The 27,828-nt window shown below is 48.6% G+C and overlaps 2 protein-coding genes across 8 annotated transcripts; one reads left to right on the top strand and one right to left on the bottom strand.

Annotated features, from left to right (window-relative positions):
* The first annotated feature begins 36 nt into the window (after positions 1–36).
* On the top strand, positions 37–25,939 carry TM9SF4 (transmembrane 9 superfamily member 4). Of its 6 annotated transcripts, none has more exons than XR_004500015.1 (21): positions 52–141; positions 5,115–5,228; positions 6,685–6,784; positions 7,140–7,308; positions 7,388–7,517; positions 7,905–8,028; positions 8,846–8,964; positions 9,079–9,190; positions 9,585–9,655; positions 10,073–10,205; positions 10,686–10,767; positions 10,859–10,934; positions 11,273–11,356; positions 11,539–11,714; positions 12,046–12,109; positions 12,665–12,784; positions 13,294–13,383; positions 13,705–14,630; positions 24,039–24,608; positions 25,175–25,284; positions 25,634–25,939. XR_004500015.1 is itself a non-coding variant. In XM_015647540.2 (18 exons), the coding sequence occupies exons 1-18, from the start codon at positions 52–54 to the stop codon at positions 13,852–13,854; spliced, it is 2,004 nt and encodes a 667-aa protein (XP_015503026.1). In that variant the 5' UTR covers positions 37–51; the 3' UTR covers positions 13,855–16,981. The 6 variants fall into 6 exon arrangements, 1 of the variants encoding a protein (XP_015503026.1); XR_004500014.1 differs by having other exon boundaries at positions 25,595–25,939; XR_004500012.1 differs by having other exon boundaries at positions 24,039–24,569; positions 25,175–25,939.
* On the bottom strand, positions 20,890–27,826 carry PLAGL2 (PLAG1 like zinc finger 2). 2 transcript variants are annotated; one of them, XM_015647542.3, is made up of 3 exons: positions 27,756–27,826; positions 27,195–27,304; positions 20,890–24,603 (listed from the first exon to the last, which is right to left on the bottom strand). In XM_015647542.3, exons 2-3 carry the CDS (start codon positions 27,281–27,283, stop codon positions 23,382–23,384), a joined length of 1,311 nt encoding a protein of 436 aa, XP_015503028.1. In that variant the 5' UTR covers positions 27,284–27,304; positions 27,756–27,826; the 3' UTR covers positions 20,890–23,381. The 2 variants fall into 2 exon arrangements, with proteins under 2 accessions (XP_015503028.1, XP_033375060.1); XM_033519169.1 differs by lacking the exons at positions 27,195–27,304; positions 27,756–27,826 and adding an exon at positions 25,400–25,678.
* Between the last annotated feature and the right edge of the window lie 2 nt (positions 27,827–27,828).

The following is a 27,828-nucleotide window of genomic DNA, read 5'->3' as shown; positions in this document are numbered from 1 at the left end:
AGCACGGAGCGCGGCCGCCCGGCGCGGACCCGCCCGGCCGGCGCGGTCGCCATGGCGATCGGCCCCGCAGCCAACCGCGCGCCGCTTCCGGTGACGTCAGCGCCGACACGTGGATCCAAGATGGCGGCGTCGGCGGCGATGGTGAGTGCGGCGGGGCCCGGCCCGGCCCCGCGTCCCGCCCGCTGTCCCGCGGCTCGGCCCGGCCGCGGCCCCTGCGCGGGGCTCGGTGCGGGGGCTCCACTCGGGCCTGCACCGCTCTGGAAGGGATGCCGGCCTGGCCCCTGGCCGGAGGAGGTTCCCCGGTCCCGCGCGGGGCCTTGCAGCTGCCCCGCGTCTCCCGGCGGTGTCACCTATGGCGGGCAGAGCTCGGGCCGCCGCTCGGTGCCCAGGGGTCCAGCGGAGCCCAGCGCGTTCCTGTCCCGCCTGCCTCGCGTTCCCTCGGCAGCAAAGTTGGCTTTCTTTCTGCGGTTTACGGCGTTGTCTGGGCAGGAGGGGCCGGGCGGGGTGTTCGGAGCGGTGTGGGTTGTAGGAAGCACCGACATTTCCTTTTGCCTTCCGAGGTGTCAGCCTGGGTCCGGTGCTGGTGCTGAGCACGGAGGCTGTTGCTCTGTGTGTGGTTTTCACAAATGTTTGGTGGTTGTTGTCGCGTCCGGGTTTGAGCAGCTGCTTCACCTTCCCGCGTCCCAGCATCCCTGTTAGTCCCATTGAATTGTACCTTGAATCCTCGGAGAACTGAAGGTGTTCCTGGTGAGCATCAGTGCTACCTCACAGAGGAGAAATTAGGCTGCTGAGACATTTGTTATCTGCCTTGAGGTCTTGCAGGAGTAAAACGGATTTCCTCCTTGCTTTCATAGCAGGGTATTTTTATGGCAATGCATTGCAGGAATAGCGGTATGGGTAAAGGATGTGTGCTGTTACAAAGGTCGCTGCTGGCTGGGCTGTGAGGTGACTCAGAGAGACTGGGAAGGGATTGGGAGAGCCGAGGTTTTCCTTTAATTTGCTTTAAGCGTCTTCATGTTCTGCTGGCTTTCCCCCAGGCAGGGAGGAAGGAGTGCTCAGCTGACTTTGAGAGCTGGGGATGGTCCTACTGGGAATTTCCTCGTGGCTCTCTGTTGTGCGAAGGGCAGAGAGCCGGCAGCTCTCCTGGTGTCAGAGGAGCTCTGAAGTCAATGTGAATGCAGCACTTGTCTCCTTCTGAAGAGCTCTCGGTGGCTCCTCCAGTGCAGGGTGAGCAGGGCAGGGGTGTAATAAAGATGAGCTTATCCAGACAGTTGTCAGGATCATCCAAGGAGGCAGCCCTTGGAAAACGGGATGAGTGTAAGGGTGCCATTAGCACTGTTTGTACTGCTAATGTTCCTGAGGGCAGAATGAAGGTGTGTCAGAGAGCTTGTTGGTTTTTTCCCCTCCCACAGAGTAGTGGGTTAGGGCTTTCCTCCCTTTCTGTCACCATATTAAAAAGGTTTCAGTAAGGAAATGGAATAGGAGAGCTCTGTGAATCCATTTGGACAAATGACTCTGTACAGGTTGTTTTCCCTGTTTTTCTTCAAAGCTGTCTTTGAAAATTAACAGCTCTTGATTATGGCTCTTTGATGTCCCTGTTGCCCTTCTCTGCCAAAAAGAGATGAGACAATTAATGGTATCCATCACTGTCACTTCCTACTTCCTTTTTGTCTCTTTGAACAAATACTGTGTTCTGTTCTTCAGTTCCTGTGTGGACTGAGAATCTTTTAAGACCTAAACCAGCCCTGCTACAGCACCAGCTCAGTTTAGATGCTTGAAATTGCTGCTGCTTGAGGATTTCTTCAAGTTGTTTACAGTAACCTGGACAGAGATGTCCTGGGTGCACATGGCCAGGCCATGGACCCTCTGGAACACGTTTGAGCTGTTGCAGAGTGCCCCAGGGAGCAGCTGCTGTTTCCCCTTTCCCTTAAATAAATGCTGGAGGTCAGATTCTGGCAGTGGTAGCTGGAGGGAACACGAGCCCTAGGGAAGGAAAAGTGTGGTAATAACTGGATGTTTCAGGGTCTCTTCATGCTGGGCCAGAGTGGGATTTGGAGAACAAGTCCTCTGTTTTGGTTGCATGGTTTGTGAACCTTCTGTGAATTCACAGAAAACGGCAACATTGTTATAAGTCTATATTAATGGGATAACCCTGGGGTTGTCTGCAGACCCCAAAACTAGTGATAATTATCCAAAAGGCCCTTCTTAGAGAAGGTTTATGTGTGAACTTTTGATCTGAGGGACAGGAATGGGTGATCGTGCTCCTGCAGTTACTTCTTTTATTTAGATCATATTCTCCTAAGAAAGAGTGTCTCTGCATGTCTGCATGTAGGAAAATAATCAGGCTTAGGCAATCTGAACTAATTTTGCCTACTTGCAGCTGGGTTTTTCTCAGTCTAGAGTTGTGCATATTTGTTGTGCTACCTGTTGCACCATTACATGATTTCCTGACACCTCAGATGCAAGATTGTAATTTGAGGGGGTTTTGTGCATGTTTTTGAATTGTAAATATTTGGAAAAGGCTGTGAAGCTGTGTGTCCTGTTTGCTGGAAGCGTGGGCCTTGCCCGGGCTCTGTGACTGAACCAAAACAGAGCTCCCTCCTGGAAGTTCTAACCTGGCATGGGAGAGAGCTCAGCTTGTAGGCATCCCCCGTGTGAGAAGATCACCTGGCCAGGCTATGAGTTACACAGATGTTTTGGGTGGTGTCCATGTTGCAATTTCTAAGCTGCTGACTTCGTTTGGAGATGAAGCACGTTTGTCAGTATAAGAGCAAAGGTCCTGATGAGAAAGGCCCCTGGCCTCGGCTTCCCTGTGCTCTGCCAGCTCAGGAACCTGCACTGGGCATTTCCTTCATGTTTTGCTTCCAAAGTTTCCTCCACCTGTTGCATAGCAGCTTCCCCATTTCTTGCTACCAACTGTTCTTTCCTGGCAAGGCTTTACAGAGTCACCCTCTTGTCTTTCCTGTTGCCTGGTGCTGCCTGAGTCATCCTCATCTGTATGCAAAGACAGCCTGATTTCTGCCAAAATTGTCATCAAAAATTTCATCTTCTGCATGCTCATGTGTCTCCTGAGTGTCTGCCAAAGTTCTGTCACCTCCCAGCCTGCTGGGGCAAGGGTGGCAGTAGTGTGGTTTTGGGTTTTCAGTGGCATTGTGTAGGTCTGTCACTTCAGTGACAAATGTTGCTGGCTGCTCTGAAGTGCAGTGTGGGACAAGAATCCAGATTCTTTCCAGTGCTTCCCCTGTCCAGAAAACCTTTTCCTACTCTGCAGAGAGCCACTGAGCACTCCCTTTAAAGATTGGAAAGGCAAAATTTGGTGCAGCACAGAAAATAAGCCCCATGTTGCCTCAAGGCAGATCACTTTTGAATGTCAGGCAGTTTTAACAGGAGCATTTCCAAGCTGGGGCTTTATGCCTGCTCCAAGTGTATTTGGCTGTGCTTAGAATAGATCTGAAAATCCCCTCTGTAAGCAAAAAAATCACACAATCACAGAATGGTTTGGGTTGGCAGGGTCCTTAAAGCTCATCTTGTTCCACCCCACTGCTATGGGCAGGGACACTTTCCACTATCCCAGGATGCTCCAAACTCCATCCAGCCTGGTCTTGAGCAATTCCAGGGATGGGGCAACTGCATCTTCTCTTAACAGCCTGTGCCAATGCCTCACCATCCTCACAGGGAAGAATTTCTTCCAAATATACAATCTAACTCTACTCTGTCGTTTTAAAGCTGATCCCCCTTGTCCTGTACTCCATGGTCTTGTAAATAGTCTCTCTCAGTTTTTCTTGTAGGCTCCCTTCAGGTACTGGAAGGCCACATGTATCTGATGGTTCAGTATTGGTATTTTCTGTAGGTGCCTAGCATTTGCATCTTAAATACATTTTAGACTTGCAACCCCCTGATAGCTCTACCTATTTTTTATTTTTTTTTCATCCTGCTCAATTCCACTCATTCTGGATGCTCTGGTTTGCCCTCACAGGCATCTGGGCCAAACACAGATTTTATTTTATTTTATTTTATTAAATTTATTATTTTTTCTTCCCCAACCTGAGGAAGGATCCCCATGATAGAGCTGCTGTGTTCCCTCTGGTGCTGTCAGTCAGACTGACTGACGCTGCTGAGGACACACAGGAACAGTGGGGGTTTGGTTTCTTACTTCGGCAGCATTAGCTCAAGAGTTGTCCCAAACCATGTTTTGTGTGGTTTTCCAGTAGTGCCATACACACAGGGACTTCAGGAGAAGGGGCTGAAGCTAGTAGTGGTGTGAGATTATATCAGAGCTGATGTCCTAATCCAGGCAAGCTGCTGCTGGCTAATACTCTAAAGCTTGATTTTCATTGTACAGCCTTCCTGCTCGTGCTTGAGCTGGGTTACCTGAGGTAATGGGAGGGGCTGAGGAGCAGCAAGGTGTGTTAAATAAAGGGTTTGCTGTGTCTGTGTTAGGGTCTGGGTTCTCCTGGGGAGATTCTCCTGGAGTTGATTGAACCTTGCAGCCTGACTTGTCACCCTGCTCCCTATAAAAGGGGTGAAGAAGTTTTTGCCATGTTACTAAGCTGTGTTGTGGCCTGGAGGGGTGAGGAAAGCAGAGTGGAGCAGGAGAGAGTGGTGATGGGACCATCCCTGTGGGTGCAGTTACTGGTGTCACACCTGACTCCACAGTAACTACTCTTCTGCAGGTAGTGGCTGTGAGCATCCATCTGTAATCAGCTCCAGGGTAAGTGCTGCTGTGCAGAGCTGACACACATCCACTGCCAGGGCTACAGCCCTCTTCTCTACTAATCCATGGAGTTTTCTAACACAGGGAGCTCAGTGGGGGCAAGCAGAAAAGCTTGCTCAGTGCCCCATGGTGCAGATAAAAATGTCATTTTTCTTGTGGTTGAGCAAAGCCAAAGTTTTCCTAATTGCAGATGGAGAGGCAGAGACACACTGAGTGGAAAGTGACTTGGTGAGGGTCACAAGCAGAACAGCTTTTGTGAATTTAATTGAATTTAATTTCTGTTTAATCACCTGGCTGTGCAGCCTTTCTAATGTCTGGGATGAACATTTCCAGTGTTGTTGCCCATCTCTAATGTTCCAGTGTTTCTGTTGTATTTTACTGTTCCTTCTCCTTTTTGCAGGAAAGGCTGAGATATGTGCTGGGCCTGCTGTTGTTGCTACACAGCACAGACTCATTCTACGTACCTGGGGTGGCTCCCATCAACTTCCACCGCAATGATCCTGTAGAAATAAAGGTAGGATAAACTCAGTGCTGTTAGTCTGTTTGGTTGGGGTTTTTTTTGTCTTTTGGGTTTTTTCTTTCTTACACCATAGCAGCTAAGAGGGGCTGGAAACTTAAATTTGGGGATCCTGTTGTTGCTAAAATTTTGCATTCAGATATTTCCTCTGTTTCACAAGATTTGGGTCCCAACATGATTCCTGTTCTTGCTTCTGATCTCTTCTACCAAATTCCTTCAGCAGTTGCACCAAAGTCCTCAAGATGTTACTCTGTTTGGGAAAAGGGTCCCTTTCTCACTGTGGCTTTGAAGTGAATTTAATTTCTTCAGTATTATGCTGACTCTAAGTGTTTACACAGAGTGTTCCTTTGGGTGGAAGGTGAATAAGGTCTGAATCAGATCTCAATACCCAGTTTGCTCATGTTGTGCCTTCAGGGAAATCCATGAAAAGCTCTTCCCAAGTGGAGGTGTTTGTCTTTGAACCTTGCAGATCTTTGAGACCAGCCTTGCTGAGAGCTGTTCCTGTGCAGTGTTGCTGGTACTCAGTGACAGAGCTGCTGCACCTATCCACAAGGAAGCCAGGCTTTATCTTCAGACATCAGTGATTTATAGCCCATTTAATTTATTTTTCTAAAGCTGTGGCCTCTGTCTCAGCAAATCCAGCACCCTTGGGGCTGCTGAGGTTGGCTGCTCCCACGTGAAGCAGGGCAGAGTTTTCTCTTTGGCCACAGACTGCCAGACTTAGGCTATTTTTAAGCAAATGAGACTTGTCTGTGGCTACAGTAAGCTTCCCAGAAGAAGAAGGTTTTGGAAAGGCTGTTCTCAAAGGGATTTCAGGAGCCAAATGCTTCCTCAAGTGCTTAGGCAAGTCAGTGTGTTTGCCAGCACTCTTCCAATAAACAAGCTTGGCTGTGTTACAAAACACTTCGTTTTTCCAGAGCAACTGTGGTCTTGGCTGTTGTGGTATGTGTCTGCACTTCCCTTGTACCCTGTGATTTGTGGAAACTCTCCAGGAATGTTTGTAGTTGGTCACCTTGTCTTCCCAGACTGATGGCTCTCTGGCTTTTCTTGCAGAGATTAAAATTGCTGAACTCTTCATAGCACTGGAGGCCAGACCTCTAAGTCCAGTGGGATATGAATTTTTGAGGAAATCTTGTATGAAATGTGACTCTTGAATCTCTTTTGAGCTCTTTGTTGTTTCTTAGGACTCCATTGAGACATGAATTTGTGAAACCATCATGTTTTGTTCTTTGAGTGTTTCTCTGTGAATGAATTGCTACTGGAAGTCTCTCAGGAACATCTGTCTCTGTTACTATTTTTAACAGTAGTAGTAATAGTAGTAGTACCACCTCCTGGAAGTGAGTTTTATGGAAGGTGTCTTGAAGTAAGCATCAGCTACAGGATGATGATGCTGAGAGGACAGGAAATTATCTGGAATTCTTTCCTGGGGATAATCCTTCCATTCTTCCTGTAGGCTGTGAAGCTGACGAGCTCTCGGACCCAGCTGCCATATGAGTACTACTCACTGCCTTTCTGCCAGCCCAGCAAGATCACGTACAAGGCTGAGAACCTCGGTGTGTACCTGTGTGGGGGGTGTTTACAGGGGTAAAAGCAATTGCAAGTGTCCCTTCTGCTTAGCTGAGAGAACCTGCTTCTCCTGATTCACGGTGTGCTGGCTGTCTGCAAAGGGCAGTGTCCATGTGTTGGACAGAGGAAGTGCTTGTCCTGAAGGAGAGCATGTAACCTGCTTCATAAGCAGGGCTGGATACTTCCAACACATTGGCTATACTGACTTGCAACCTTATCCTTGCACCTGGGGTAGCAAAGGAGATCTGCTGTGGTCCCTCCAGCTGCACAGTGCCTGGCAGCAGGATCAGCAGCAGGAAGCCTGGCAGTCTCCAACCCTGCCTGTGTTTTCCTGTTTTCTAGGTGAGGTTCTTCGAGGGGACCGAATTGTAAATACACCTTTCCAGGTTTCCATGAATGTGGAGAAGAAATGTGAAGTTCTGTGCAACTTTCCCAACAAGCCAGTCACTCTGACAGTGGAGCAGAGCAAGCTCATCGCTGAGCGCATCAGGGAGGATTACTACGTCCACCTGTGAGTCACCTCGAGCACGGGTTTGTGTTGGGGGAATTTGGTGCTGTGGACAAACTTGATCTGAAATCTGTGTTTTCAGCATTGCTGATAACCTCCCTGTGGCAACACGACTGGAGTTTTATTCCAATCGTGAGGAAGAGGAGAAGAAGAAGGAGAAGGATGTGCAGTTTGAGCATGGATATAGGCTTGGCTTTATGGACGGTAACAAGGTAGAGAATTGAGGTGCTGTGTGAGGGTGCCTGGAGGAGATCTGGGTGTCTGTTAGAGGTCTGCCAGAGGGTGCCAGAATTGGGAATGCAATCAAAGGGTTTAGTAATGGAAATATGAGAGAGAGGTCTCTTTTGAGCAGAAGAGGGTGGTGCTGGAAAGGTGGGAAAGCCAGGAGTCCTTGCTTTTATTCACTGTGTAACTTTGGTCAGGCTGATGCAGTGGTTTCCCCTCAGCAGAGCAAAAGCACTGCCCCCAACACTGGCCGATCTCTGGTGTTGGAGCCTTTCATTTTCCCTCACTGAAGCTGTTTTCTGCAGTTGTTGCTTCTCAGCTTTGCCTCTTCCTCCTATGGAGTGCTGATGTTTTATTTTATGTCACTCTTTCAGTTCTACCTGCACAACCACCTCTCCTTCATCCTTTACTACCACAGAGAGGATGTGGAAGAGAGCCAGGAGCACACCTACAGGGTGGTGCGCTTTGAGGTGATTCCCCAAAGCATTAAACTAGAAGGTAAGAGACTCTTGAGAAGGGGAGCAGGGGGGAAAGAATCTCCTGTATAGACAAAAGTCGGATGCCATTGATGTATCAGGGTGCCAATTGTTGCTTCACAGGGCACAGAAATGAGTCTAAAAGAATAAGAAACTGTTTTGTTTTTAAGGAAGTACCAAAAATACAGACATATCCATGAACTGAAATCCATGGAAAATCAATTCCTGTAAAAAGATCTGAGTTTGAGGTTTTGGGGTTGGATTTTTTTGCACTGTGTCATCTGGTATGAGGCACGTCTGGCATTCTAGCTCTTGCTGTGGCACAGATCTCCCTGACTGGGACACTCTGTGCTGGTTCAGAGACACACAGGATGTTTGGAACTGTTCTGGGGGATTGAAATTTAACAATAATAGTTAGGGGAAAACACTCCTACCTCAGTGAACCCAGTGGAAAAGGGTGTCTAGAGGGGCAGTTGTTAATGGTGTGGATCACCCCATGTAGCTCCCCTCTGGCAGAGCAGGCATGGCTGCAGAGGTCTTGTTTCTCACCATATCATGTGGAGTAGAGGATTTGTTCATGCTCCAGATCCTTGGCTTCAGAACCTCTGGCTTTTATCCTTCCAGTTAAGGAGAGCCCTGTGCATAGCTTTCCTGAAAGTTTGTTAATGGTGCTCCACTGCTGGTCAGGAGAATAGTTTTGCAAACTGCAGAGCAGGTGAGCAAGGAAAGAGTGCTTCCCCACCTGGAATTACTGCAGCCCAATGCCCTCAGGGTGATGCTCCATGGGAGAGGTGGTGTCTGAGGGAAGGGCTCACTGTGTGCCATGCTTTCCCTTACAGACTTGAAGGCTGATGAGAAGAGCATGTGCACCCTGCCTGAAGCCACAGGCTCTGCCCCTCAGGAAATAGATCCTACTAAGGAGAACCAGTTACTCTTCACCTACTCTGTGCACTGGGAGGTGAGGAAGTACTGGGGAGCTGGCTGGCAGTGATATGCTCCAAGTGTCTGTCAGTGGAGTTGTGAAAGACATTGGGAATGTGGTGGTTTGAGAAAAACTCTCCTGTTCTTTCAGGAAAGTGACATTAAGTGGGCTTCCCGCTGGGACACCTACCTGACCATGAGTGATGTGCAGATCCACTGGTTTTCTATCATTAACTCGGTTGTGGTTGTCTTTTTCCTTTCAGGTGAGTGGATGTGTGGGGAGAGGAAGACTTTATCATTATCTGCAAGGAATTTTCTTTAAGCCTTAGCTGCAGGTGGTTTGAGTAGGATGTGGCCACATCTGAACCTGGTCAGAAGGAGCAGGAAACCAATTTAAAGCCTCCCAGTTCAAGCAGTGTCCTGTGGGGTCAGGCAGTTACCAGTGGGTATAAAAACCCACAAGAAAGCCACAGTGCCCCATTTTGGCTGGAATACTGCCTTCTCTGCTCCTTGGGGTTTTGTTTCTGTCTTTGCTGATGACTCAATAACTCCTCTCCCAGCCAGAACAGTGTGTTGGTGGGAGCCATGTAGTTGCACAGTGTGAGAGTAGCACAGCCATGTGGGAGCCTCTGAGCTGAACTCTGTGCTTGTTTTCAGGGATTCTCAGCATGATCATCATCCGGACTCTGCGGAAGGACATTGCCAACTACAACAAAGAAGATGACATTGTGTGTGTTTGTTCCTTGGGGTGGGATTAGAGGGAGGGAATCACAGGTCAGGAGGGATCCAGTGTGCAGATTTGGGTGTAGTGTCTCTTCCCTTACCCCTGATTTCATTTGAACCCTTGCCATGGTTGGGGGGCCAGTTGTGTTGTGCTGTCACACACCTTCTTCTGCCTGAACAATCACATACCAGTTCAGGTATCTTCAGACCTAAGCAATGACTGCAGACACCCCTGTAAATGTATGCCCTGGCACCAGCAATTCAGGTCTCAGCCCAAGAGGAAAGAAGTTTCCTGGCTAGAGCGGAGAAATTCAGTAGAAAAACTGGATCCAGGGAAGTTAACCTCTTAGGCTGGCTGTGGTAGGACCTTTTTTCCACTGGGACATCACATCTAAATAACCTTTTTTCTGTTGTTGCTATAGGAAGATACCATGGAGGAATCTGGTTGGAAACTTGTGCATGGAGATGTCTTCAGGCCTCCACAGTACCCTATGATCCTCAGCTCTCTCCTGGGTTCTGGAATTCAGCTCTTCTGTATGATCCTGATTGTCATCTGTAAGTGGCACATGTTGCTGTAATATGAATGATGCTTGAGGATGTTTGACTTCACCCTGTGCTCACCTTATCTGGAGCGAGGCCCGTGAAGCTGCTTCCTGTTGCCATCAGCCTGTGCTCAGCACTGTAGAGTTGCTGGATGACATTGCCCAGCTGAAGGCAGCTTTGTATTTCCTTTGCCAAGCTGTGAGCCCTGGCTGATAGTGGGCTGGAGGACTTGCACAGGTGTGCCTTGCCTGCTGAGCTGCACCTGCTCCCACCCCTGGGGAAGCTGAGGCTGAAGCATGGTCTGTAGCTGAGATCAAAGCTGTGCTTTCCTCTCTGCCTGGTGCTGGAGGCTGTGGATGTGTGATGCTGTGAAGGAAATCAGGCCTGTGCAGAGATTGCAGGCAGCTGTGGGCTGCAGATGGGACAGGCCCCTGTCCTCCAGCTGCTGCAGCACATGTCCCTCAGAGCTGCTGTTCCTGTTTCCCTCTGCAGTTGTTGCTATGCTGGGGATGCTGTCGCCTTCGAGCCGGGGCGCGCTGATGACAACTGCCTGCTTCCTCTTCATGTTCATGGGGTAGGTGCCTCCATGGCTTCCCCCCTGTGCTGTCCTGCCTCTCCCCAGCAACAACAGCTCATTTTCGTTGTCTTGGCTTGTTTCTGTCCAGGGTTTTTGGTGGATTCTTTGCTGGCCGCTTATACCGGACTCTGAAAGGCCATCGATGGAAGAAGGGAGCTTTTTGTGTGAGTCTTGAATGTTCTGTGCTGTTTATCCAGGTTTGCTGATGGCAAGATCTGTGGATAAGCTTCACACATTTGTGGTAGCTGGACAGAGTCTGGCTGTGCTGCACTTCTGCTGTGGATCCAGTCCTTGTAGCTGTACAGAATAGGCACCACCAGAGCACGTACTAGAGCAAAGAGGATTGTTCAAGATCCTCCCCGCAGCTCAGCTCTGTGTCCTTGTCTTTTAGCAGAAGGGACACTTCTTCCACGTGTGCCTTGTAGCAGGAATGGACTCATTCCATAGGAACATCTGGCTGATGAGTCAGGTGCTCTCTCTTACACTGTGGCTCCTCTTTCAGACAGCAACGTTGTACCCAGGCGTCGTCTTCGGCATCTGCTTTGTCCTCAACTGCTTCATCTGGGGGAAACACTCCTCTGGTGCGGTAGGTGCCACCCTCAGCCTGGGGCCTGCTGGGTGGGAGAGGGTCACTGGGCTGATAGGGACTCACTTGGCTTCCCAGGCCTTTCCAAGTGGGTGACTGGAGGGTTGGCTTGGCCGATGACATCAGTCCCTAGGGTAGGAGAGCTGTCAGCCTCACTTCTGTGGCTCTTGGTGTGATTCCAGGTGCCTTTCCCTACCATGGTGGCCTTGCTCTGCATGTGGTTTGGGATCTCCTTGCCCTTGGTCTACTTGGGTTACTACTTTGGATTTCGCAAGCAGCCCTATGACAATCCTGTACGGACAAATCAGATTCCCAGGCAGATCCCGGAGCAGAGGTGGTATATGAACAAATTTGTGGGGTGAGTGATGAGTGTCTGGGAAATACGGTGAGTTAAGCCCCCTCCCCTCGGTCCCCTTGGGTTGCTGAGTGTCACCTGCTGCTGCTCTCTGGACATGGACAGATGGCAGATCGGGTTTCTTGAGACAACATCAATAGTTTGGATGTTATATGAGGGGTACTTGTAGCCATGGTACATGCTCAACAGTGGGAGCAGCTGTGACATTGCCTCTGAAATTTAGGAACCTGGAAATGTAGAGCCTTTGCTTGGAGTGTTCTCTGTGGTTACAAGGAATTTTTAATGTCCAGACAGTTTTATTGTGCTGCTTATGGTTTTTGTTTCTGCTCTCTAGGATCCTCATGGCTGGTATTCTGCCTTTTGGAGCCATGTTCATCGAACTGTTCTTCATTTTTAGTGTAAGCATTTAACCCACTTTCCTCCTCAATAGGATTCCTTTCATGCCAAAGCTTTTGAAAGGGAGGGCACTTCCACTGGAGCAGTCTCCTATTGCTGTATTCTCTGAAAGGGGTAATTGGTTTCTTCCAGGCCATTCAGTAGTTTCCAGAGCGAGCTATGGGGCTCTCCTGGTGGTTTGAACAATTGTGGTAAAGAAAAAATTTACTGTAACATTACATCAAGGAAGGGTCTTAGTCTTGAGACAGTCACTGTTGTGCTGCTGCCCATTTTTCACCTTGTGTGGATGGGGAAAAATTTGCTTCCCCAGAACAAGCAATTCCATTGCTTGGGAGATGCAGGGGAATGAACAAGCTACCTCAGAGCTGTCTGTGTGCACCTTTTAGTAACCTGAATCTTTTGAAGTGACGTTGTGAAACGCATTAAATCTATGGTTTCATCTAGGTGAGGCTGAGGGGCTCCTCATTTTCCCCTGGCTGGCTGCCAGAAGTTAGTCCCACGTTCGGTGATTGATCACAGTAACATGGGAACAAATTCCTGCTGTGTGTTTATTTCAGGCAATCTGGGAGAACCAGTTCTATTACCTTTTTGGCTTCCTCTTCCTGGTGTTTATAATTCTGGTGGTATCCTGCTCCCAGATCAGCATTGTCATGGTGTATTTCCAGCTCTGTGCTGAGGTGAGATTTCCATGTTTGTAATTTGGGTAGCTGAGGGTACTTGCTCCTGGAAAAGCACAGATCACATTATTGCTGCTCAGCAAAGATTAGTGTGGCCCAGCTTCACAGCTGTGATTGTTCCAAATGTCTCTTCACTCTAAAGGGAATTAAAGCTCCTTGCTTATTTGTTAGGCTGGGAACTGTGGTTTCATACCAGGAATTTTGCTGGACACAGGGTATTTTGAGCTGTTCCCAAACTGTTCCATTCCATCCACATACAAAACAATATGCAGGGCCAAAGGTGAGCCATGTCCTTGGGCAGCAGGTGCTCTGAGCCTGACTTTCAGCATCACATCTCTTGATTTGGAAACACTTTTGTGACAAAAAAACCCCCCCAGTCCCAAATTGTGGATTTCCTTTGAAGGAAGATGGGTGGTGTTCTCCCTGTCCTGGAATAGTCACAGCTTCCCTGAGGCAGTGCCTGGAGAGAAGAAGGTCCAGGAGGATAATGAGGCTCTTTATCCTGTCAGGATTACCGCTGGTGGTGGAGGACCTTCCTGGTGTCCGGAGGATCTGCCTTCTACGTACTGATCTATGCTGTCTTCTACTTTGTGAACAAGGTATTCCTCCTGGGTGAAAGTGCCGTGTTTTTGGGGGTGACTGTGGGATTTGGGAAAGGAAATGGTGGGCCTGCTGAGTCCTAGTCTGCCCATGCCAGCCCAAGGCAGTGCTGACAGCCCTTCCAAACAGGAGAGAGGGGTGTGCCCCAGGACTTGTGCAGGACAACATTCCCTGACCGCACCTCAAAGGGGATCTCCCTTCAGCTGGACAAAAACGAAAGTTTTCCTCCCTTTGCCAGAGCTCCCCTTGCAGAGGGCACTGGTTGGTTTGTTGCCTTTGTGCTTTATTTTGCTGATTTTTTTCATCCTCTTCTGTTTCAGCTGGACATTGTTGAGTTCATTCCCTCCTTACTGTACTTTGGCTACACTGCCCTCATGGTCCTGTCCTTCTGGCTCCTGACGGGCACCATTGGTTTCTACGCAGCCTACATGTTTGTGCGGAAGATCTACGCTGCTGTGAAAATCGACTGAAGCTGGAATCCCCCCAGCAGGAATCAGACACCTCTGAACATGTGTCCTCCCAGGAGGGACAGGGACATCTTCTCCCAGCTCTTTTTAAGGAAACAAAAATCCAGTGGGAGAGTCACAAGAGAAATAATTAACTCCTCGATTTGGAATGTAACTTTGGCACAGTGTACATGGATTCTGGGCTACTTCTGTGGGGAAAAGGGGTCTGTAGATACCTTACATTTTAACTTTATTATCCTGTTCCATAATTGAGGGAGTTTTTTAGCAGAGAAATATCCCTCTGTATAAGTAAACCCCCTTTTTGCTAATCCATCCTTTTTTTTATGTTGATGATGAACGGATTTGAGACAGCAGTGGAAACACTTGTGAAAACGTTTTCTTCCAGCCCCTGGGGTGCTCTAGGATTCAGGGAGACTCTTCAGACAAGTATCAGACTGGGTTTTTCTCCTGCCTTCGTGTCTGCACAGAAGAGGGAGCTTGACTATGGCAGAATAACCAGAGCCTAAAGGCTCACCCAGCGGGAGTCCGGCGCACTCCGATCACCGAAGTCCCGGCTTCGGCTTGTTTACAATTTGCTGGAGGTGCCATTCAGAGCCTGGGAAGTGCAATTTCACCTGAGAGAGCTTGAGCAACCTTTGGCATCGCTCCTCCCTCCCTCCAGCCTCGGACAGCACAGGCCACTGTGGGAGGGTGGGATTGCCTCTCCAGAAGGCAGGAAAAAACGCCCTGGTGGAAGTGATGTGGTTGTGCTGGAATACAGGACTGGAAGGATGCGCGAGGTAACTACAAGAGTTTGCTCTGTCAATAGCTCTGCTCTGGATGAGTGAGGAATCAGGGCAGGCTGCTTCCTGGGAATGCCACTGGGATCCTGCAGAGATGGCTGTGGTGCCGTGGCGTTAGTGCCAAGTGATGTGAGGCAGTGTTGGGCCCGAGCTGCCCGAGGGCTGTGCAGACCATCTGAAGGGGCTGGCACAGTCAGGTGGCCCCGTGAGCTGTCCCATGGCTGGGAGCGGGGCTCTCTTGCTGGCCCTGTGCTCTGGCTGCCCTTGCTGCTCTCTGCTCCTCCTCTGAAATTCTCTACCTCCAGGGAACAGGAAAAGTGTACACCCCATAGCTGTATTTTGTTCTTCTCCACAAAAAACAGTCCAAGCTCTTCTGGATAGCTGACATGGGCTCTTTATTTCCCCATGGCTTGATGCCTAAATCAGCCTGTGGGAAACTCTTTTCAAAAGAGGTTAAAGTTGGGTTGTGGGTTGTTTGTTTTTGTTTTTTTTTTTTTTATTTTGGTCACTTCAGTGATGTTTATCAGTGAAAAGGTTCCATGTTGCAGTGAAGGCTCCCTTCATCCCCAGATTCACTAGATTCAGCCAGGACTACAGAGGAGAGGTTTTTTTAGTGAGTTCTGTGAATTTTTTTCTTCTTGGAGTAAGGTCTTCCAATGATCAGCTGCCACAGGTCACATCATTCCAACCCAAAACTGTCCAAAGCCCTCCTTGCTCCCAGAGAGGGCTTTGGGGCCTTTTTAAACCCCAACTGCCATAAGCTTCCACCAGGTCCATGCAAGGGCCTGTGTCCCTTCCTATTGGCCCTGCCCATCATGCCAGAATCTAATCAGCCAGGAATCATGGATGGAAAAAGGGAGGAGGGGATGTGTGAGCCAGCTGTGCTGTGGAGTCCTGTGTCAGTTCTGATTTGAGGTCCCTCTGAGATTTTCGTTGATTTTTTTTTTTTTTTTTTCTTCTGCCCCTGCCCCAGTGGAGAGGCTCAGCCAGCATTGATTCCTCTCCCTTCCCTGAAGTGTTTTCTCTGTATTCTTTGTAATTTTTAATTAATGTATGTATTCTTTGTGTCCTATTGTAAATAAATCTGCCATTGTCCTGTCATCCTGCTCTCTTGGGTTCTCCTAAGCCACTTCTGGAGAATTTCTTTTTGTAGCACTTGGCCTGTTCAGCACCCATGTGGTCTGTGATGTGTGGCTTCAGCCAGAAGCAGAGCTTGGAATACTCTGGTTTTCTTTGTTATATTTTCCTCCTGGCAAACTAAGTTTCTCCCACTGTGGCATACCCCGAATGCTGACATATATTGTAATTATGCCACCAGTTGAGGCATTTGATCTGCTGATGCTGTGCTGCTGGGTAAGATCACTTGAGCAACTCGTGTCTTGTGTGAGACATGTTTGATGTTTAGCAGTGATGGGCAGAGCAGCAGAACTGTTGGATGGCAGTGCTGGGCAGTGCTTTAGAGCAGCAGAGGGGGAGAGGACAGCTTGGAAGGGAGCTGCCATTCCTTCCTTTGAGTGAGAGTTTGAGGAGTGCTGCTGCTGCAGAAGCTGAGCCCCCAGCTTTGGCTTCCAGCTCCATTTGCTTCCCAGAGCTTGTGTGTTTCTGCTGGGGGGTGTGTGTGGCAGGAGATCAATGAGCCTTTGCTGGAATGCTGGGTGAGAGAGGCAAAGTAAATTCCCTTTTCCTGAGATGGTTTGCCCAGCAGAGCAATGGATGTGATTCCCCCAGGTTACAGAGCCCAGTGTTGGGGGCTGCTGAGTGCCTGTGAGTGAGACCAGAGCTGGCAAATACTTGAATCAAAACTCAGAAATCAACAGAATAATCCCTTCTCCCTTTCAAAAGGCAAAGGAAGCTTCAGCTCCAACACCAGGACAATCTATACTGAACTTCTCATTTTTGGCTGAACTTATTTCTCATTTTTGGCAGATGAGTGAATTCATGTTCTGTCACAGTCCTCAGCACCAGGGGAAAGCTGCTGAGGAAAGGGCACATTTTAATGGTGGCTGAATTAGAAATGAAAACTAGAACTGAAAACTAGATCATTCTCAGACAAGCACCTATTACTGATCATGGCTGTCAGCTTTTAATCCCTGTTCTGAAGGAGAATCCCAAGAGGGCCCTGTGTGCTTTGCCCTGTTTCATCTTCAAATGCTGCTGGTGCCTGCAACCAGTTGTAGCTTAAGCTGAGGTTTGGTCCTGGTTTTCCTGCCTGTGGGAAGCAGAGCATGTCAGAGTTATTTGTGAGGGGGAGTGGGCTGGACTTGCCTGAAGTGCTGCTACATGGGCTGGAAATTTTAGTGAAACCAAGCGACCAGAACTTTCTGTCTAATAAACATCATTCTCCTTGACAGGGGATAATGGTGTCTGCTGTGGCTGCCTCCCCAGTGGGGTGCTGGGTTTTTTCTTGTGGGTTTAATTCTTTGCTTGGAAGAAATTTAAAAATCTCTGTGGCTTCATGTAGGGAACTGTGTCTTTGACCTGCCTTATGAGTCTGTCTTGTCTTAATCCAACCAAAACCCAAACTTCCCTCTATGAAGACACCTGGGGTAGATCATCCAAATGCTTTTAATAAACAACTTCATTATAAAAGATGCTTTCAATTTGAACTTCATTTTGCAAAAGCTAATTTTAGTGATGAACCATACATTTCCTAATGGCACTTAATTACAATTTAAAAACCTTGTTTACAGCCCCCAAAATACTCCATTAAATGAGGTTATTCACTCTCTGTAAAAGTGCTAGAAAGTTTGTTTTTAGAAAACCAGTAGAGCTTTAACAATGGGAAGTTTCTGGCTTTGGCAGCTGTAGCTGCAGGGAGGGAGGTTGGGCATGAGGCCTGTCCAGAACCAGCACAAGAAGGGACAGGGTGAATGGCAGCCCTGGGGAGAGGCACTGTGGCTTTCCCATCCCCTCCCATGGCTAATCCCAAACCCTTCACCTTCCAAAGGGATGTTTACAGGCTCCTGTGGGAGATGGCAGAGGTTGTGCTGGGAGAGGGTTCTTGGCATGACTTGCGGCTGCAAAGGCCACTCAGTAGCTTTTCTTCCAGCAGCAGTTTTGGAGCTTGGCTGCTCCCAGGGGTTCTACAGGTTCTTTTTTGTCCTTCTTGTAGCCACCCCGGGTCTCAAGAGCACATCAGCAGACAGCTCTGTGTTCTTCAATATCCTCTTTTAAGGAAAACACTCATTCAAATGTTACAAAACAGTCTTTCTAAAAGTTGCCCTAGATAACAGGAATCGCTAGAGTGAGAAAGCTCCACAAAGCATCGAGGCTGAGGCACTCAGTAGGTGAGAAGAACTCAAACTCCAGAGAGGCTTCTAGCAGGATTTCTGGGATGTGTTGCAGCGTGCAGGCTTCTGCACCCCTCGTGTTGCACCCTGAAGTGGGTTGTGCTGCTGAGGGCTGAGCAAAGCTCGTGTGTTAGCTTCAAGCACAAGACACTGACTACAGAAGGAGAAGGGCTGCAGGCAGGTCCCTGACCTGTTCACCTGGACACTCAGCCAGCCTGGCCTGTCCCAGGTGTTGGAGGCTGTCCCTGTCCACTCAGCACATTCCATGCTAGAGCTGGTTATCCCCTTGCACAGTAGTTCAAAACAAAGACACAAAAGTGAGGGATGGTTGGTTTGTAACAAGACACTTCCATGTTGAGGATTCTCCCCCCAGCTGAAGAGCTGACCTATTTATAGTAATAAAAAAAATAATTCCAAATTCCCTGGTTATCTTTTGCAATGCTTTTAACTTTCCTTGTCACTGTGATCTGATCCAGAGAAGCTCCCTGTGTCATGTATGCTCTATTTTCATGCTGGTATTTAGACACTGGGGGAAAGGACCTCACAAACCTGGCTTCAGCCACAAGCACAGACTGAGGAAGGTGCTTCAGGCTCCTGCAGCCCACCTCTGCACATGGAAATAAAATATATTTTAAACAAGAAAGCCAAGCTCATCTCCTGGTGTGGATTTGTGAGAAGCAGAATGTGATCTGTTTTCTGGTGTCATTTCTGAACACCAGTTCCATTTTTGCTCGACCTGTTTGTATGCCAGTCTGAAGTGTTAAGTGATTTTTGGCCTGTGGGAAGATGTAGAACTGGCTCCAGGTAGAGATTGCAAACTGTACCCCAGGAGAACACTCCTCACCTGCAGCCACAAGAGTAGCTGAAATGTGTAGGATTCCCAGGGGATCCCAATTATCCACTAGAAGGAAGGAAGTCCATCACTGGGAATAGCCAGAGGTGAGCCGGATGTGAGTGTGCATGGATTGTGCAGCAGGGACAACAGAACCTGAGAGGTGGTGGGGAATAGGAATAGTGGTCCTGTAAGGCAGCTGGATCAGTGGTAACAGCATCTTCCTGGCAGCTTCCAGCTGCTTTCCAAGAGAGGCTCAGTATGGCTGTGGCATGTTATGGTACACAGGCATGGAAAGAGTGAGAGGTGCCAGAACTGGGGATTGGGGTGAAAACAATCTGGGCTTCCCAAATCCAGCAGACCAGACTAAACAAAACCACCTTCTCCCTACCACACTGGATGGGATTCAGAGCATCAGGTGGCAGCTCCCATCTCTAGGAACTGGGAAAAATACAAGAAATAAGTTATGGAAAAGACAAAAATTTTGGATGAGGATGGAAACCTGAAGTGGTTCTGTTTGAGCCATTCATCTGCTTCACTGTTCAGTGGCAGAATAGCTCTAGGGCTTGGGCAGGCAATTAACTAAAAATAGTCACCAGAGGGAGAATTCAGTCAGCCTGACTAACTGGGATTAGAGGATAAGCAAGAAGTTAGTGTGATGGGAAGCACCTCTTTGAAGATTTATTTCTGGAAATTTTAATTGCAGGCAGCAGAAAATGCTCTGTGGGGTTGTTCTATCCAGAGAGCAAAGGTGGTGCAATGGTAGAGAAACGAAAAGGGGATTTTTTTCAGTGAACTGCAGGAAATCTTCCCAGCAGCTGCTGTTCACCTGTCAGCAAAGAAGGAATTAAAGAACAAAGAGCTGAGCTCAACAAAAGTACTGAAATCATCAATCTACCTGAGGTGAATAAAGGATTCCAGTTGAAGTGACACCATTTTTCAACACAGGCTAAAGTGCAGCAATGTTGTGAGACAGCGAACGGGGTCTGTCACAACACAGTGTGTGGGTATTCTGTCATGTGAAATTCAGTGGAAGCAAATGCAAGATAACATGTTGTTCCTTCCTACAAATGGATTTTGAGTGAGCTGTAATCCCAAGGGGAAAAAGATCTTCAGCCTTTCACAGGGTTCTGGCAATCTGAGCTTGAAAGGATGGGCAAGGGTTAACCCTCTGCTGCCAGGGAGTGGCTTGGCTGTTTATTAGTTCTTATTTCTAGAGGGACATTAAGTCCTTGGCTTTCTGAGAATCCAGGGTCTGATTTATAAGGGCTGGCAAGTTCATGTCCTCTCCTTTTGCTGACTGGAGGTCTATGGGTTCGTATCTTAGTTGACTGCACTGTTCCTATTGCTTTGGACACCCCCAAGACAGCCAATTTAAAAGATTCCTTTATTTAACTAAACCCTTGTGAACATGTGTGCTGTAGTTGCTGCCCTTGGGCTCAATCTGGTGCAATCTTCCTGGTACAGGTGTGCCAGAACAGAGGGATCACAGTGGAATGGTTTACTGGGCTCTGCCTGCCTGACTCACAGCCATGTCCTGGACCTGCAGCCCCAAACTCATGGTCCAAAACAAAAATCAAACCCAAACTCTTTCTGGGATGTTGGTTTTTTTTCATACCACACATCCAGCACAGCCCTGCACATCCAGCACAGAACAGATTGTAGCCTGTGCTGCAGCAATCCCCCTCACAGCATGCCAAGGTTACCCCTGTCCCTTACCTCCAGCTGCATCAGCAGGAGCTGGGCTAAGCTGGCTTCCACTGACTTGCCTAAGAGCTTGGTACATATGTCCTAGTGGACTGGGATTCCCAAATGCTGTAGGCTTGGATGCTTGAAGTATTTTCTTATAAGCAGGTAAAAATTGTTCACTATAATTTGTTCTGTGAATTGCACACTTGCTATTTCAAATGGAATTAGTCTCGTTAGTTTTAGACTGACTGGTAAAATATTTTCAGATTACAAGCTGTTGTGCTAGAGGAACTTTGAGTCCATTTTCCTGTGCAAACACCTGGAATCAGCTCAAATGCTGCCTCTGACCACACTGCCCTTGCTGGGTTAGATTTTTCTTCCATTAGAAAGGTTACTGCAGTTCTCCTTGTTAAAGTAGCTGTGGAAAGCAAATCACACATGCAAATCATAGCAAAATGAATTCCATTTATTCTTTGACAGACTACTGGTAGGAAAAAGATGCCTGGCTCTAAGTTTAGCTACCACTGCTAAAGGAATTCCAGTGATGACATCTGTTCAGAGTACAATGCAGGCAGGAAGCAAGAAAGCTGAATGTTCTGTGGTGGGAAAAGGTGTGTGATGGCATTGCATAAATCTGATAATCCTCACTGGCAGTCAGTGATCAGTTCTGACCATTTATTTCTCAAAAAATAATAATCCTCTCAACTGAAGACAGGGATAAGGCTTGCATATAATTGATAACAGTGTGAAACTCTTTAATTTGCAAAGAGCAAAGCAATAGAAGACAGGCCTGAGGTATTCAATGCTGGTAAACAGACTGGCTGCAATGCCCTGTTTACCTTTGCTAGGTTAGAGAACAAGAAGGCACTCGTTGGACTTGGAAAGGCAACATTTTCCAGTGGAGAAAAGGAAAAAGTACTGCATTCAACTCGGGGAGATCATTGCCACAGGATATTGCTGAGGTAAATAAATCTTATATTACATTTTGATACGAAAGTCTTATTTGCAGCATTGCTGGCTAACCTAAAACAACCGATCTATGTTCTGGAGAATCAATGGATTGCTAAAGAGTCATTCTGGGAAGAATTACTAAGCTAAATTAAAAATAAAATTCTGGAGTAAAATGGAAGGGGGACAAGCCTGTAACCAAAAGAGGCACAGCTGATGTCACGCAGTGGGATCATGGCTCAGCAGGAAGGAATCTGCATCAACTGAGGTGGATGTGCTCTGGGGAGACAAGGGAGGACAGCATCTGGCTTCACCCAAGGAGCTGAGATAACAGAGCAGAGGTAGATTTTGCATTTCCTAAATTTATGGAGAATATTGACAGATTTCCTGGTTTATATTGGCCTATAATGGTTCCTCCACGCTGAGGTATGAAGATCTGCCTGTCCATAGTCATTAACATGCACCAGTGCAGGGCAACCTCCATATGTCTTCATCTGCAGTGTAAGTGCCCAGGAAAACAGGAGCAGGAGACAATACAGGTGCTAAATGACACCAGCAGCTGGCTGCCACTTCCCAGTATAACCCTTCTGCCCTGGCAGGTAGACAGCCCATGGAAGAGTTTAAGAGGTAGGGCAGGGAGCAAGGGAAGCAGGACTTTAATTTCAGGAGGCCAGTGGAACCAAAACCAAGTGAAAAGTTGAGTGCAGGCCCCAAACCTCAGCATTTGTTAGAACTACTGGTATTGGGAGAAATGCTTCAAATACACTGACAGTGTGTACAAGAAGCTGGGACCAATTTTTCCTTGATTCTTGGGTGTTGCCACCATTGAGGTTAAAACATACCTTTGAAACTGCTTCTTGGACAAGCCAAAAAGGGTGCTGACCTCAATGAATGGCCATGGTTAAAAAAACCCCAAACCCAAGAAACTCATACTCTGTTCCTCATCCCGAGGGAACCCATGGAGCAGGGCCTGCAGCCTGTTCTCATGCCTGGTATGCCAGTGCTCGATGTCCCGAGCTCCTCACCCAGCTCTCTCACGTGCTTTGGTTTCCAGATCTGTTTGCCTGGGGGACATATTTAAAAGGGCTCTGTCCATACACTGCACACCAAGCTAAGCTGTGAGAGCTGCTCCATCCCCTTCACTCGGGATAGCTAGCAAGAAAAGGCAGGAAGCTGCTGCCTACAGGGGCAGAGGCTGAAGTGGTCCAAAAGCAGTGTATTTCCCCATGGGGGAAGAACATGATAAGTGAAGAGAAATCAGTGCAACCTGACTTCGTTGTGTAAACAGTGTTCTAGCTACACCAGAGATGAACCCAGTGTATTCTGGTGCCTCCTATTTTTGCAATGGCAGAAACAGATTTGTGTTGTGTAAACAATGTTCACCATAATGAGTTTATCCTAATGGCTACAAAGAGGTGACGCTGAATTCACTATGTAAACGGGCTTGTTGCTTAACACTGATGTGGAGCAAGCTGTGTTGGGTGATGGGATGAGAGGTAGCAGGGAAGGACAGCCTCTTCCCCATTGGCTTCATACAGAGCGGTATCATGACTTCTTCTTCATGTGGAGGTGTGGCTGGTTTGCCAGAATTGCAGTGTGGCAACACGAAATGGAAGCTGGACTCTTCAAAAGTTTAGCCCAGGATGAAAGAGTCTCAACTCCTTCTGAGGGACAGTTCCTTCCCAGAGAGGAACATAGCTCCAGCATTCTCAGGGAAGGTCAGTGCTAAGCGCGGCTCCTGATTCACAGATTAAAAATTAGATAAAATATATCCAGTCTATCAGCTGAAATCTTCCGCTGTACAGGACTGGGACTCACACAGGGTATCGGCTGTTCCAGTCTACAAGTGCTCCCTCCAAGATCAGAAACCTCCTGTCTGACCCAGCTCTGCCAGAGCTTTCACACCCCCAAGGAAGGAAGAGTTGTGCGTTTTTAAGGCTCTCCACAAAAGGGTGACTGAAAGATCTGTTCTCCAGTGCTATTTCCAGCTTATTGGAATGCCTGGTGGAACCGTGGCAGCGTGGTTGTGCTCAAGCTGGAGGTGAAGACGGGGGGCAATGAATGAAGGGGCCCAAAGTTCAGTGAGGCCCCGGCTCCGGGAGACTCTTGAGGTTGATGTTGCAAAGTGGTGAGCAGTGGCTGCGCCTCCCCCTGCGAGTAGCCCATGACCAATCCCCCCGATGAGACAGGTGGATTGCAAGGAGGAAGATTTAGGGGGAGGAAGCCAAGAAGATGAGAAAAGTCCATGTTAGCAGCACAGAGAGCCTCTGAGAGGTTAGCAGGGCTCTTGGAAAGCAAAGCCTCATCCAGGGCAGGTGGCTGAGGCGAAGAGGACTGAGGATCACCAGATGAGAGAGACAGGCTGCCAGGGAAGTCTGACAAAAAGCTGTCCACCTCTACTTTGGGTAGCTTCTCAGGCAAATATGAGGTAGATCCAAGCTGATACTTTGGAGGAGGTTGCGATGGGGAGGAGATGGGAGAAGAAGACTCCAGAGGATAGCTCATTCCCATTGGAAGAGAATTAGGAACCAAAGAATGGGGCATCCCTGAGCTTGGCATGGTTTGGAGATGTGTGCTGTACATGCCCACGGGCAGCATGCCAGGGAAACTCTTACCACCCATCATGTCTCTGGATGCCATACACAGGACAGGACTCAGCTCTTCCTTCACTGCCACAGAGGAACTGCAGCTGAGCAGACCCAACATGTCCACTGGCTCCGTCTTAATCTTCAGCAGTTCCTGGGAGTGGCTTTTCTTCATGTGCCTGGTCAGGTGGTCTTTCCTCCCAAACCTCTGAGCACAGTACTGGCACAAGAAGTCCTTCCGCCCCGTGTGCACTACCAGGTGTCTCCGCACGTCTTTCCGGGTGTAGAAGCGCCGATCGCAGTGGTCACACGGATGCTTCTTTTCCTTCGCCCCGCCTGAAGCCCGCCTGGAATGAGCTTTGAGGTGCTCCAGCAGGACCTGGGTGCTCTCAAAGGTCTGGAGGCACACCTTGCAGCTGAGGTCACCGCTGGCAGCCGCATGCATGGCCAGGTGTCGCCTGAAGCCCAGTTTGGTGTTGTAGTTCTTGCCGCACTCGGGACAGTGCAGGGCCTCCTTGTTGGGATCGTGGGTCTGCAGGTGGTTCCGAAGGTGATCCTTCCGGTGAAACATCTTCTCGCAGTACATGCACTGGTGAGGCTTCTGAGCAGAGTGCGTGGCCATATGCCTTAGGTGAGAAAAGCAGGAAAGGTCAGACAAACATCCAGCCCCTGAGGGAACACATGCTAGTTTTCCAAAATTTTCCTTGTGTCCTACACTTTATGCCACAAAAATCCCAGATGGCATTTTATCTCCACTAAACAAGGAGCACAGGAGCACAATGCTTCAGGCAAAACCTACAGTCTGTCCCAGCAGCTGTCTCTCCTCAGCTCCTGCTCTCTGCTGAGGCTGCCAAAGAAAACCTCCCTAGTTTGTGACATTAGCAGAAAACTTCAGCTCATCAGGAGGGTCAGGCTATGCCCAAGTCTGCTTACAGCCACTGTGGTCTGATTTCACCTTGGTATCTCATACTCTCCCACACTGTGGTTCATCTGATTTCAAGTTCTCAGCCGTCCCTGTTAAATTATTTTGTGTTGTACTTTACTACATAAATGGGAACTCCTCCATACTGAAGCAAAAGCTGTCATGGAATTATCCCTGCGATTAGAGGCAAGACTTATGAATGCAAACACTATTCTTGCTTTTCATTTTGTTTTTCAATCTATGAACTTCACTTTCTGTTCCTATTTCCTCCTCAGTGAAACAGAAAACACCTCGAGCTCAGGACACAGCATTAGCTGAAGTTCTCTGGAAGGTGCGTAAAGAGATGCCAAGTATGGTAATGTCTGGGACTCAACAGCTTTGCAAGGTAAAAGGGCATTTCCCCTCCTCCAGCTTCTCAGAAATTCAAGCAAAGACACACAAGGGAGGGGGTTTCCCCTCTCTCCTGGCACTGCTGGGCAGAGGCACTTGCAGATACCTACCTATAGAGCTTGTACTTGGAGGCAAAGGCCTTGCCACAGTGCAGCTGGGGGCAGTTGTAGGGCCTCTGCTCCGAATGGGAAAGTGTGTGAGTTCTCAGCTTGTCCACGTGAGGGAAGGAGGGCTCTGATAGTTCACACTGGCATTTTCCCTGACTTTCGGTCTCTTCACCTCTTGGTCTGGGGACTAATTTCCAGCCTGTCTCTTCCTCCTCCTGCTTTGCATCTTGAATCCAGTTGGGAACACTGGGAAAAAATGCCGTCATGGCAGGTCTAGTAGAACATGGCCATGTCAAACAGAACTCGAGCCTGTGGGCGTCTCGCTGTGATGTTGTCCCGGTGCTGTTTTCTGTTGGAGCCCCCTGTGACCAAACTGCTTTAACAGCAAAACTTCATCATCTGCAATCACAGAAGGCTGGTGTTAAGACACTGCATCCTTCACCCATGCACATAATGAATATGTGAAGATGCGTGTTCCCAGACATGGGGAACTCCAATCAACAATATTTTTCTCTTCCCTGAATAAAATTATGTTAAACTTTTTCTGAACTGCACTTTTTTGCAACTATTAAGAGCCAGTGTTACCTGTTGGATGTATTTTCTCCTGAAATATCATAAAAGGCGTCCATTTGTAGCTCTAAATACCTTTCCCTATGTGTTTTGCAGATCATTTCTCATCCAGTTTTTCATATTCTCACTTGTTCTTGGTCTCTGCTTAAAAGGAATTCCCTCAGAAATTCTCAGAGAAACCAAGGTTCTCTTGTATTTCTTTTTCCCATCCTTTCTGCTACCAACCTAGTGCAGTGGGCAAGACCATCTCCAGAGCGAATCAATCTGAACCCCTACATGTGGCTGAACAGGGCTGAGGAATTATCGTCAACACCACACCTTTTTCTGGAAGGCAACGGATGCTGTTCCTCTTCAGGGTGGGATTACTCACTGTATTTTCATTTTTCGATTGTGAGGCAGATTCTGCCTCTCTGGATCAGCAAGTTTTCTACTGTAATGAGCAATTTTTAACCTTTTTTTTTACTTTGACACTCTCATCCATTAATAAGGGAAGCTCAGACTGTTTCCTGTTCAACAGAATACACCTCCTGTAAGCTCTTCTGGCTTTCATGTTGACGAGGTTCTACATTAATCTCCCTTAGCAGGCTTTTCTTGAGTTGTGTGCTGGTGAAATAAAATGTTTTTATAGGTTTCTACCGCCAGCTCGACTGGTAAACGGTCAGCTGAAATAAAACCGATCTCTTTCACTCAATTTGGCTGCCTGAGAAACTCTTCTTAAAATAGCATCAAACTCTCACTCCATGATTGCTTCAGAGGAGGAACTTCCTGCTGCACATTAACATGAGTGTGAGTTGTGGGCAGGATGTGCAACTGCGAGGGAACAAACCAACCCCCAAGAAAGTGCTCAAGGAACGTTATGAAGAGCTGAATTAACAATTGCTGTGACTGCACCATCACCCCAAATAACCATGGATGGTTCCCTCAAGGTGGAAAACACTAAGAAACAGGATCACTCCAAGAAAACATGTCACTGTGAGCTTTGGGAATGCCTGTTAAGAACACAACTTGGTTTTATGTAGGCTAAATTTATGTGGTCAGAGAAGAACAATAAAGGACCAGAACTGCTGAGGTGCCACTTTGGGACAAACCAGCGTGATGTGACAGCTGCTCTGACCCCTCAGGGTGCAGGAAGCCTGTGGTTTAGAGCAGTCTGTCTTTCTGGGTGCTAAAAGCATGAATATTTCACCTCTCTATGAAATATGTCCCAGAAAAGATGAGTGTTCTCTACCTCTTGCTCCAGAGCTGTGCAGGTGTCCCGGGAGTCTCCACCACTTTCACCAGGGAGCTGCTCCTTTCCCTCCGAAAAAGCCCGGCCATCTGGGCCAGTTTCAAAGCTACCTGGAAGAAGACAAGAGTTTGAATTTTGACGTTTTTAATAGTAAGGCGCATAAACGATCACACTGGAATTTTAGGGAATTCAGAGGTGCTGTTGCAACCGCTTGCAAACGGCGGAGGTGCCGGGGGGTGGCCGCGAGGGGCAACTCGCTCCTCTCTCCGGCACCTCCGCCGTGTGCCTCGGAAGCCAGCCGGGAGACCCCCACCCCCGGGAGCGCTCCGTGGATCATGCAGCCCCGGTGGAGCGGGATCACACATCCCGCCCCCCGCTCCGCAGCCCTGAGGGGAGGGAGGCGGGCCCGGCCTACGCCCCCCCCTCCGCCCCGCATCCTCCTCCTCCGCCTCACACGCCTCCCCTGTCCCCTGAGGGGACCCCGCCACCGAGGGGAGGGTACGGCCGTGCCACCGCCCCTCGCTGCGGTGCCGCCCCCCTCCCTCGCCCCCCCGCGCTCACCCCGTTCCCCCGGGCCCCGCCAAGCGCGGCTCCGGTCCCGGCCCCGGCGGCGCCATTGCGCGGGGCCTTGTGG

The sequence above is a fragment of the Parus major genome, chromosome 20 (genome assembly GCF_001522545.3).
Source record: "Parus major isolate Abel chromosome 20, Parus_major1.1, whole genome shotgun sequence".
In the NCBI taxonomy this organism is placed as follows: Eukaryota; Metazoa; Chordata; class Aves; order Passeriformes; family Paridae; genus Parus; species Parus major.
This window is presented reverse-complemented; position numbering and strand designations above follow the sequence as displayed.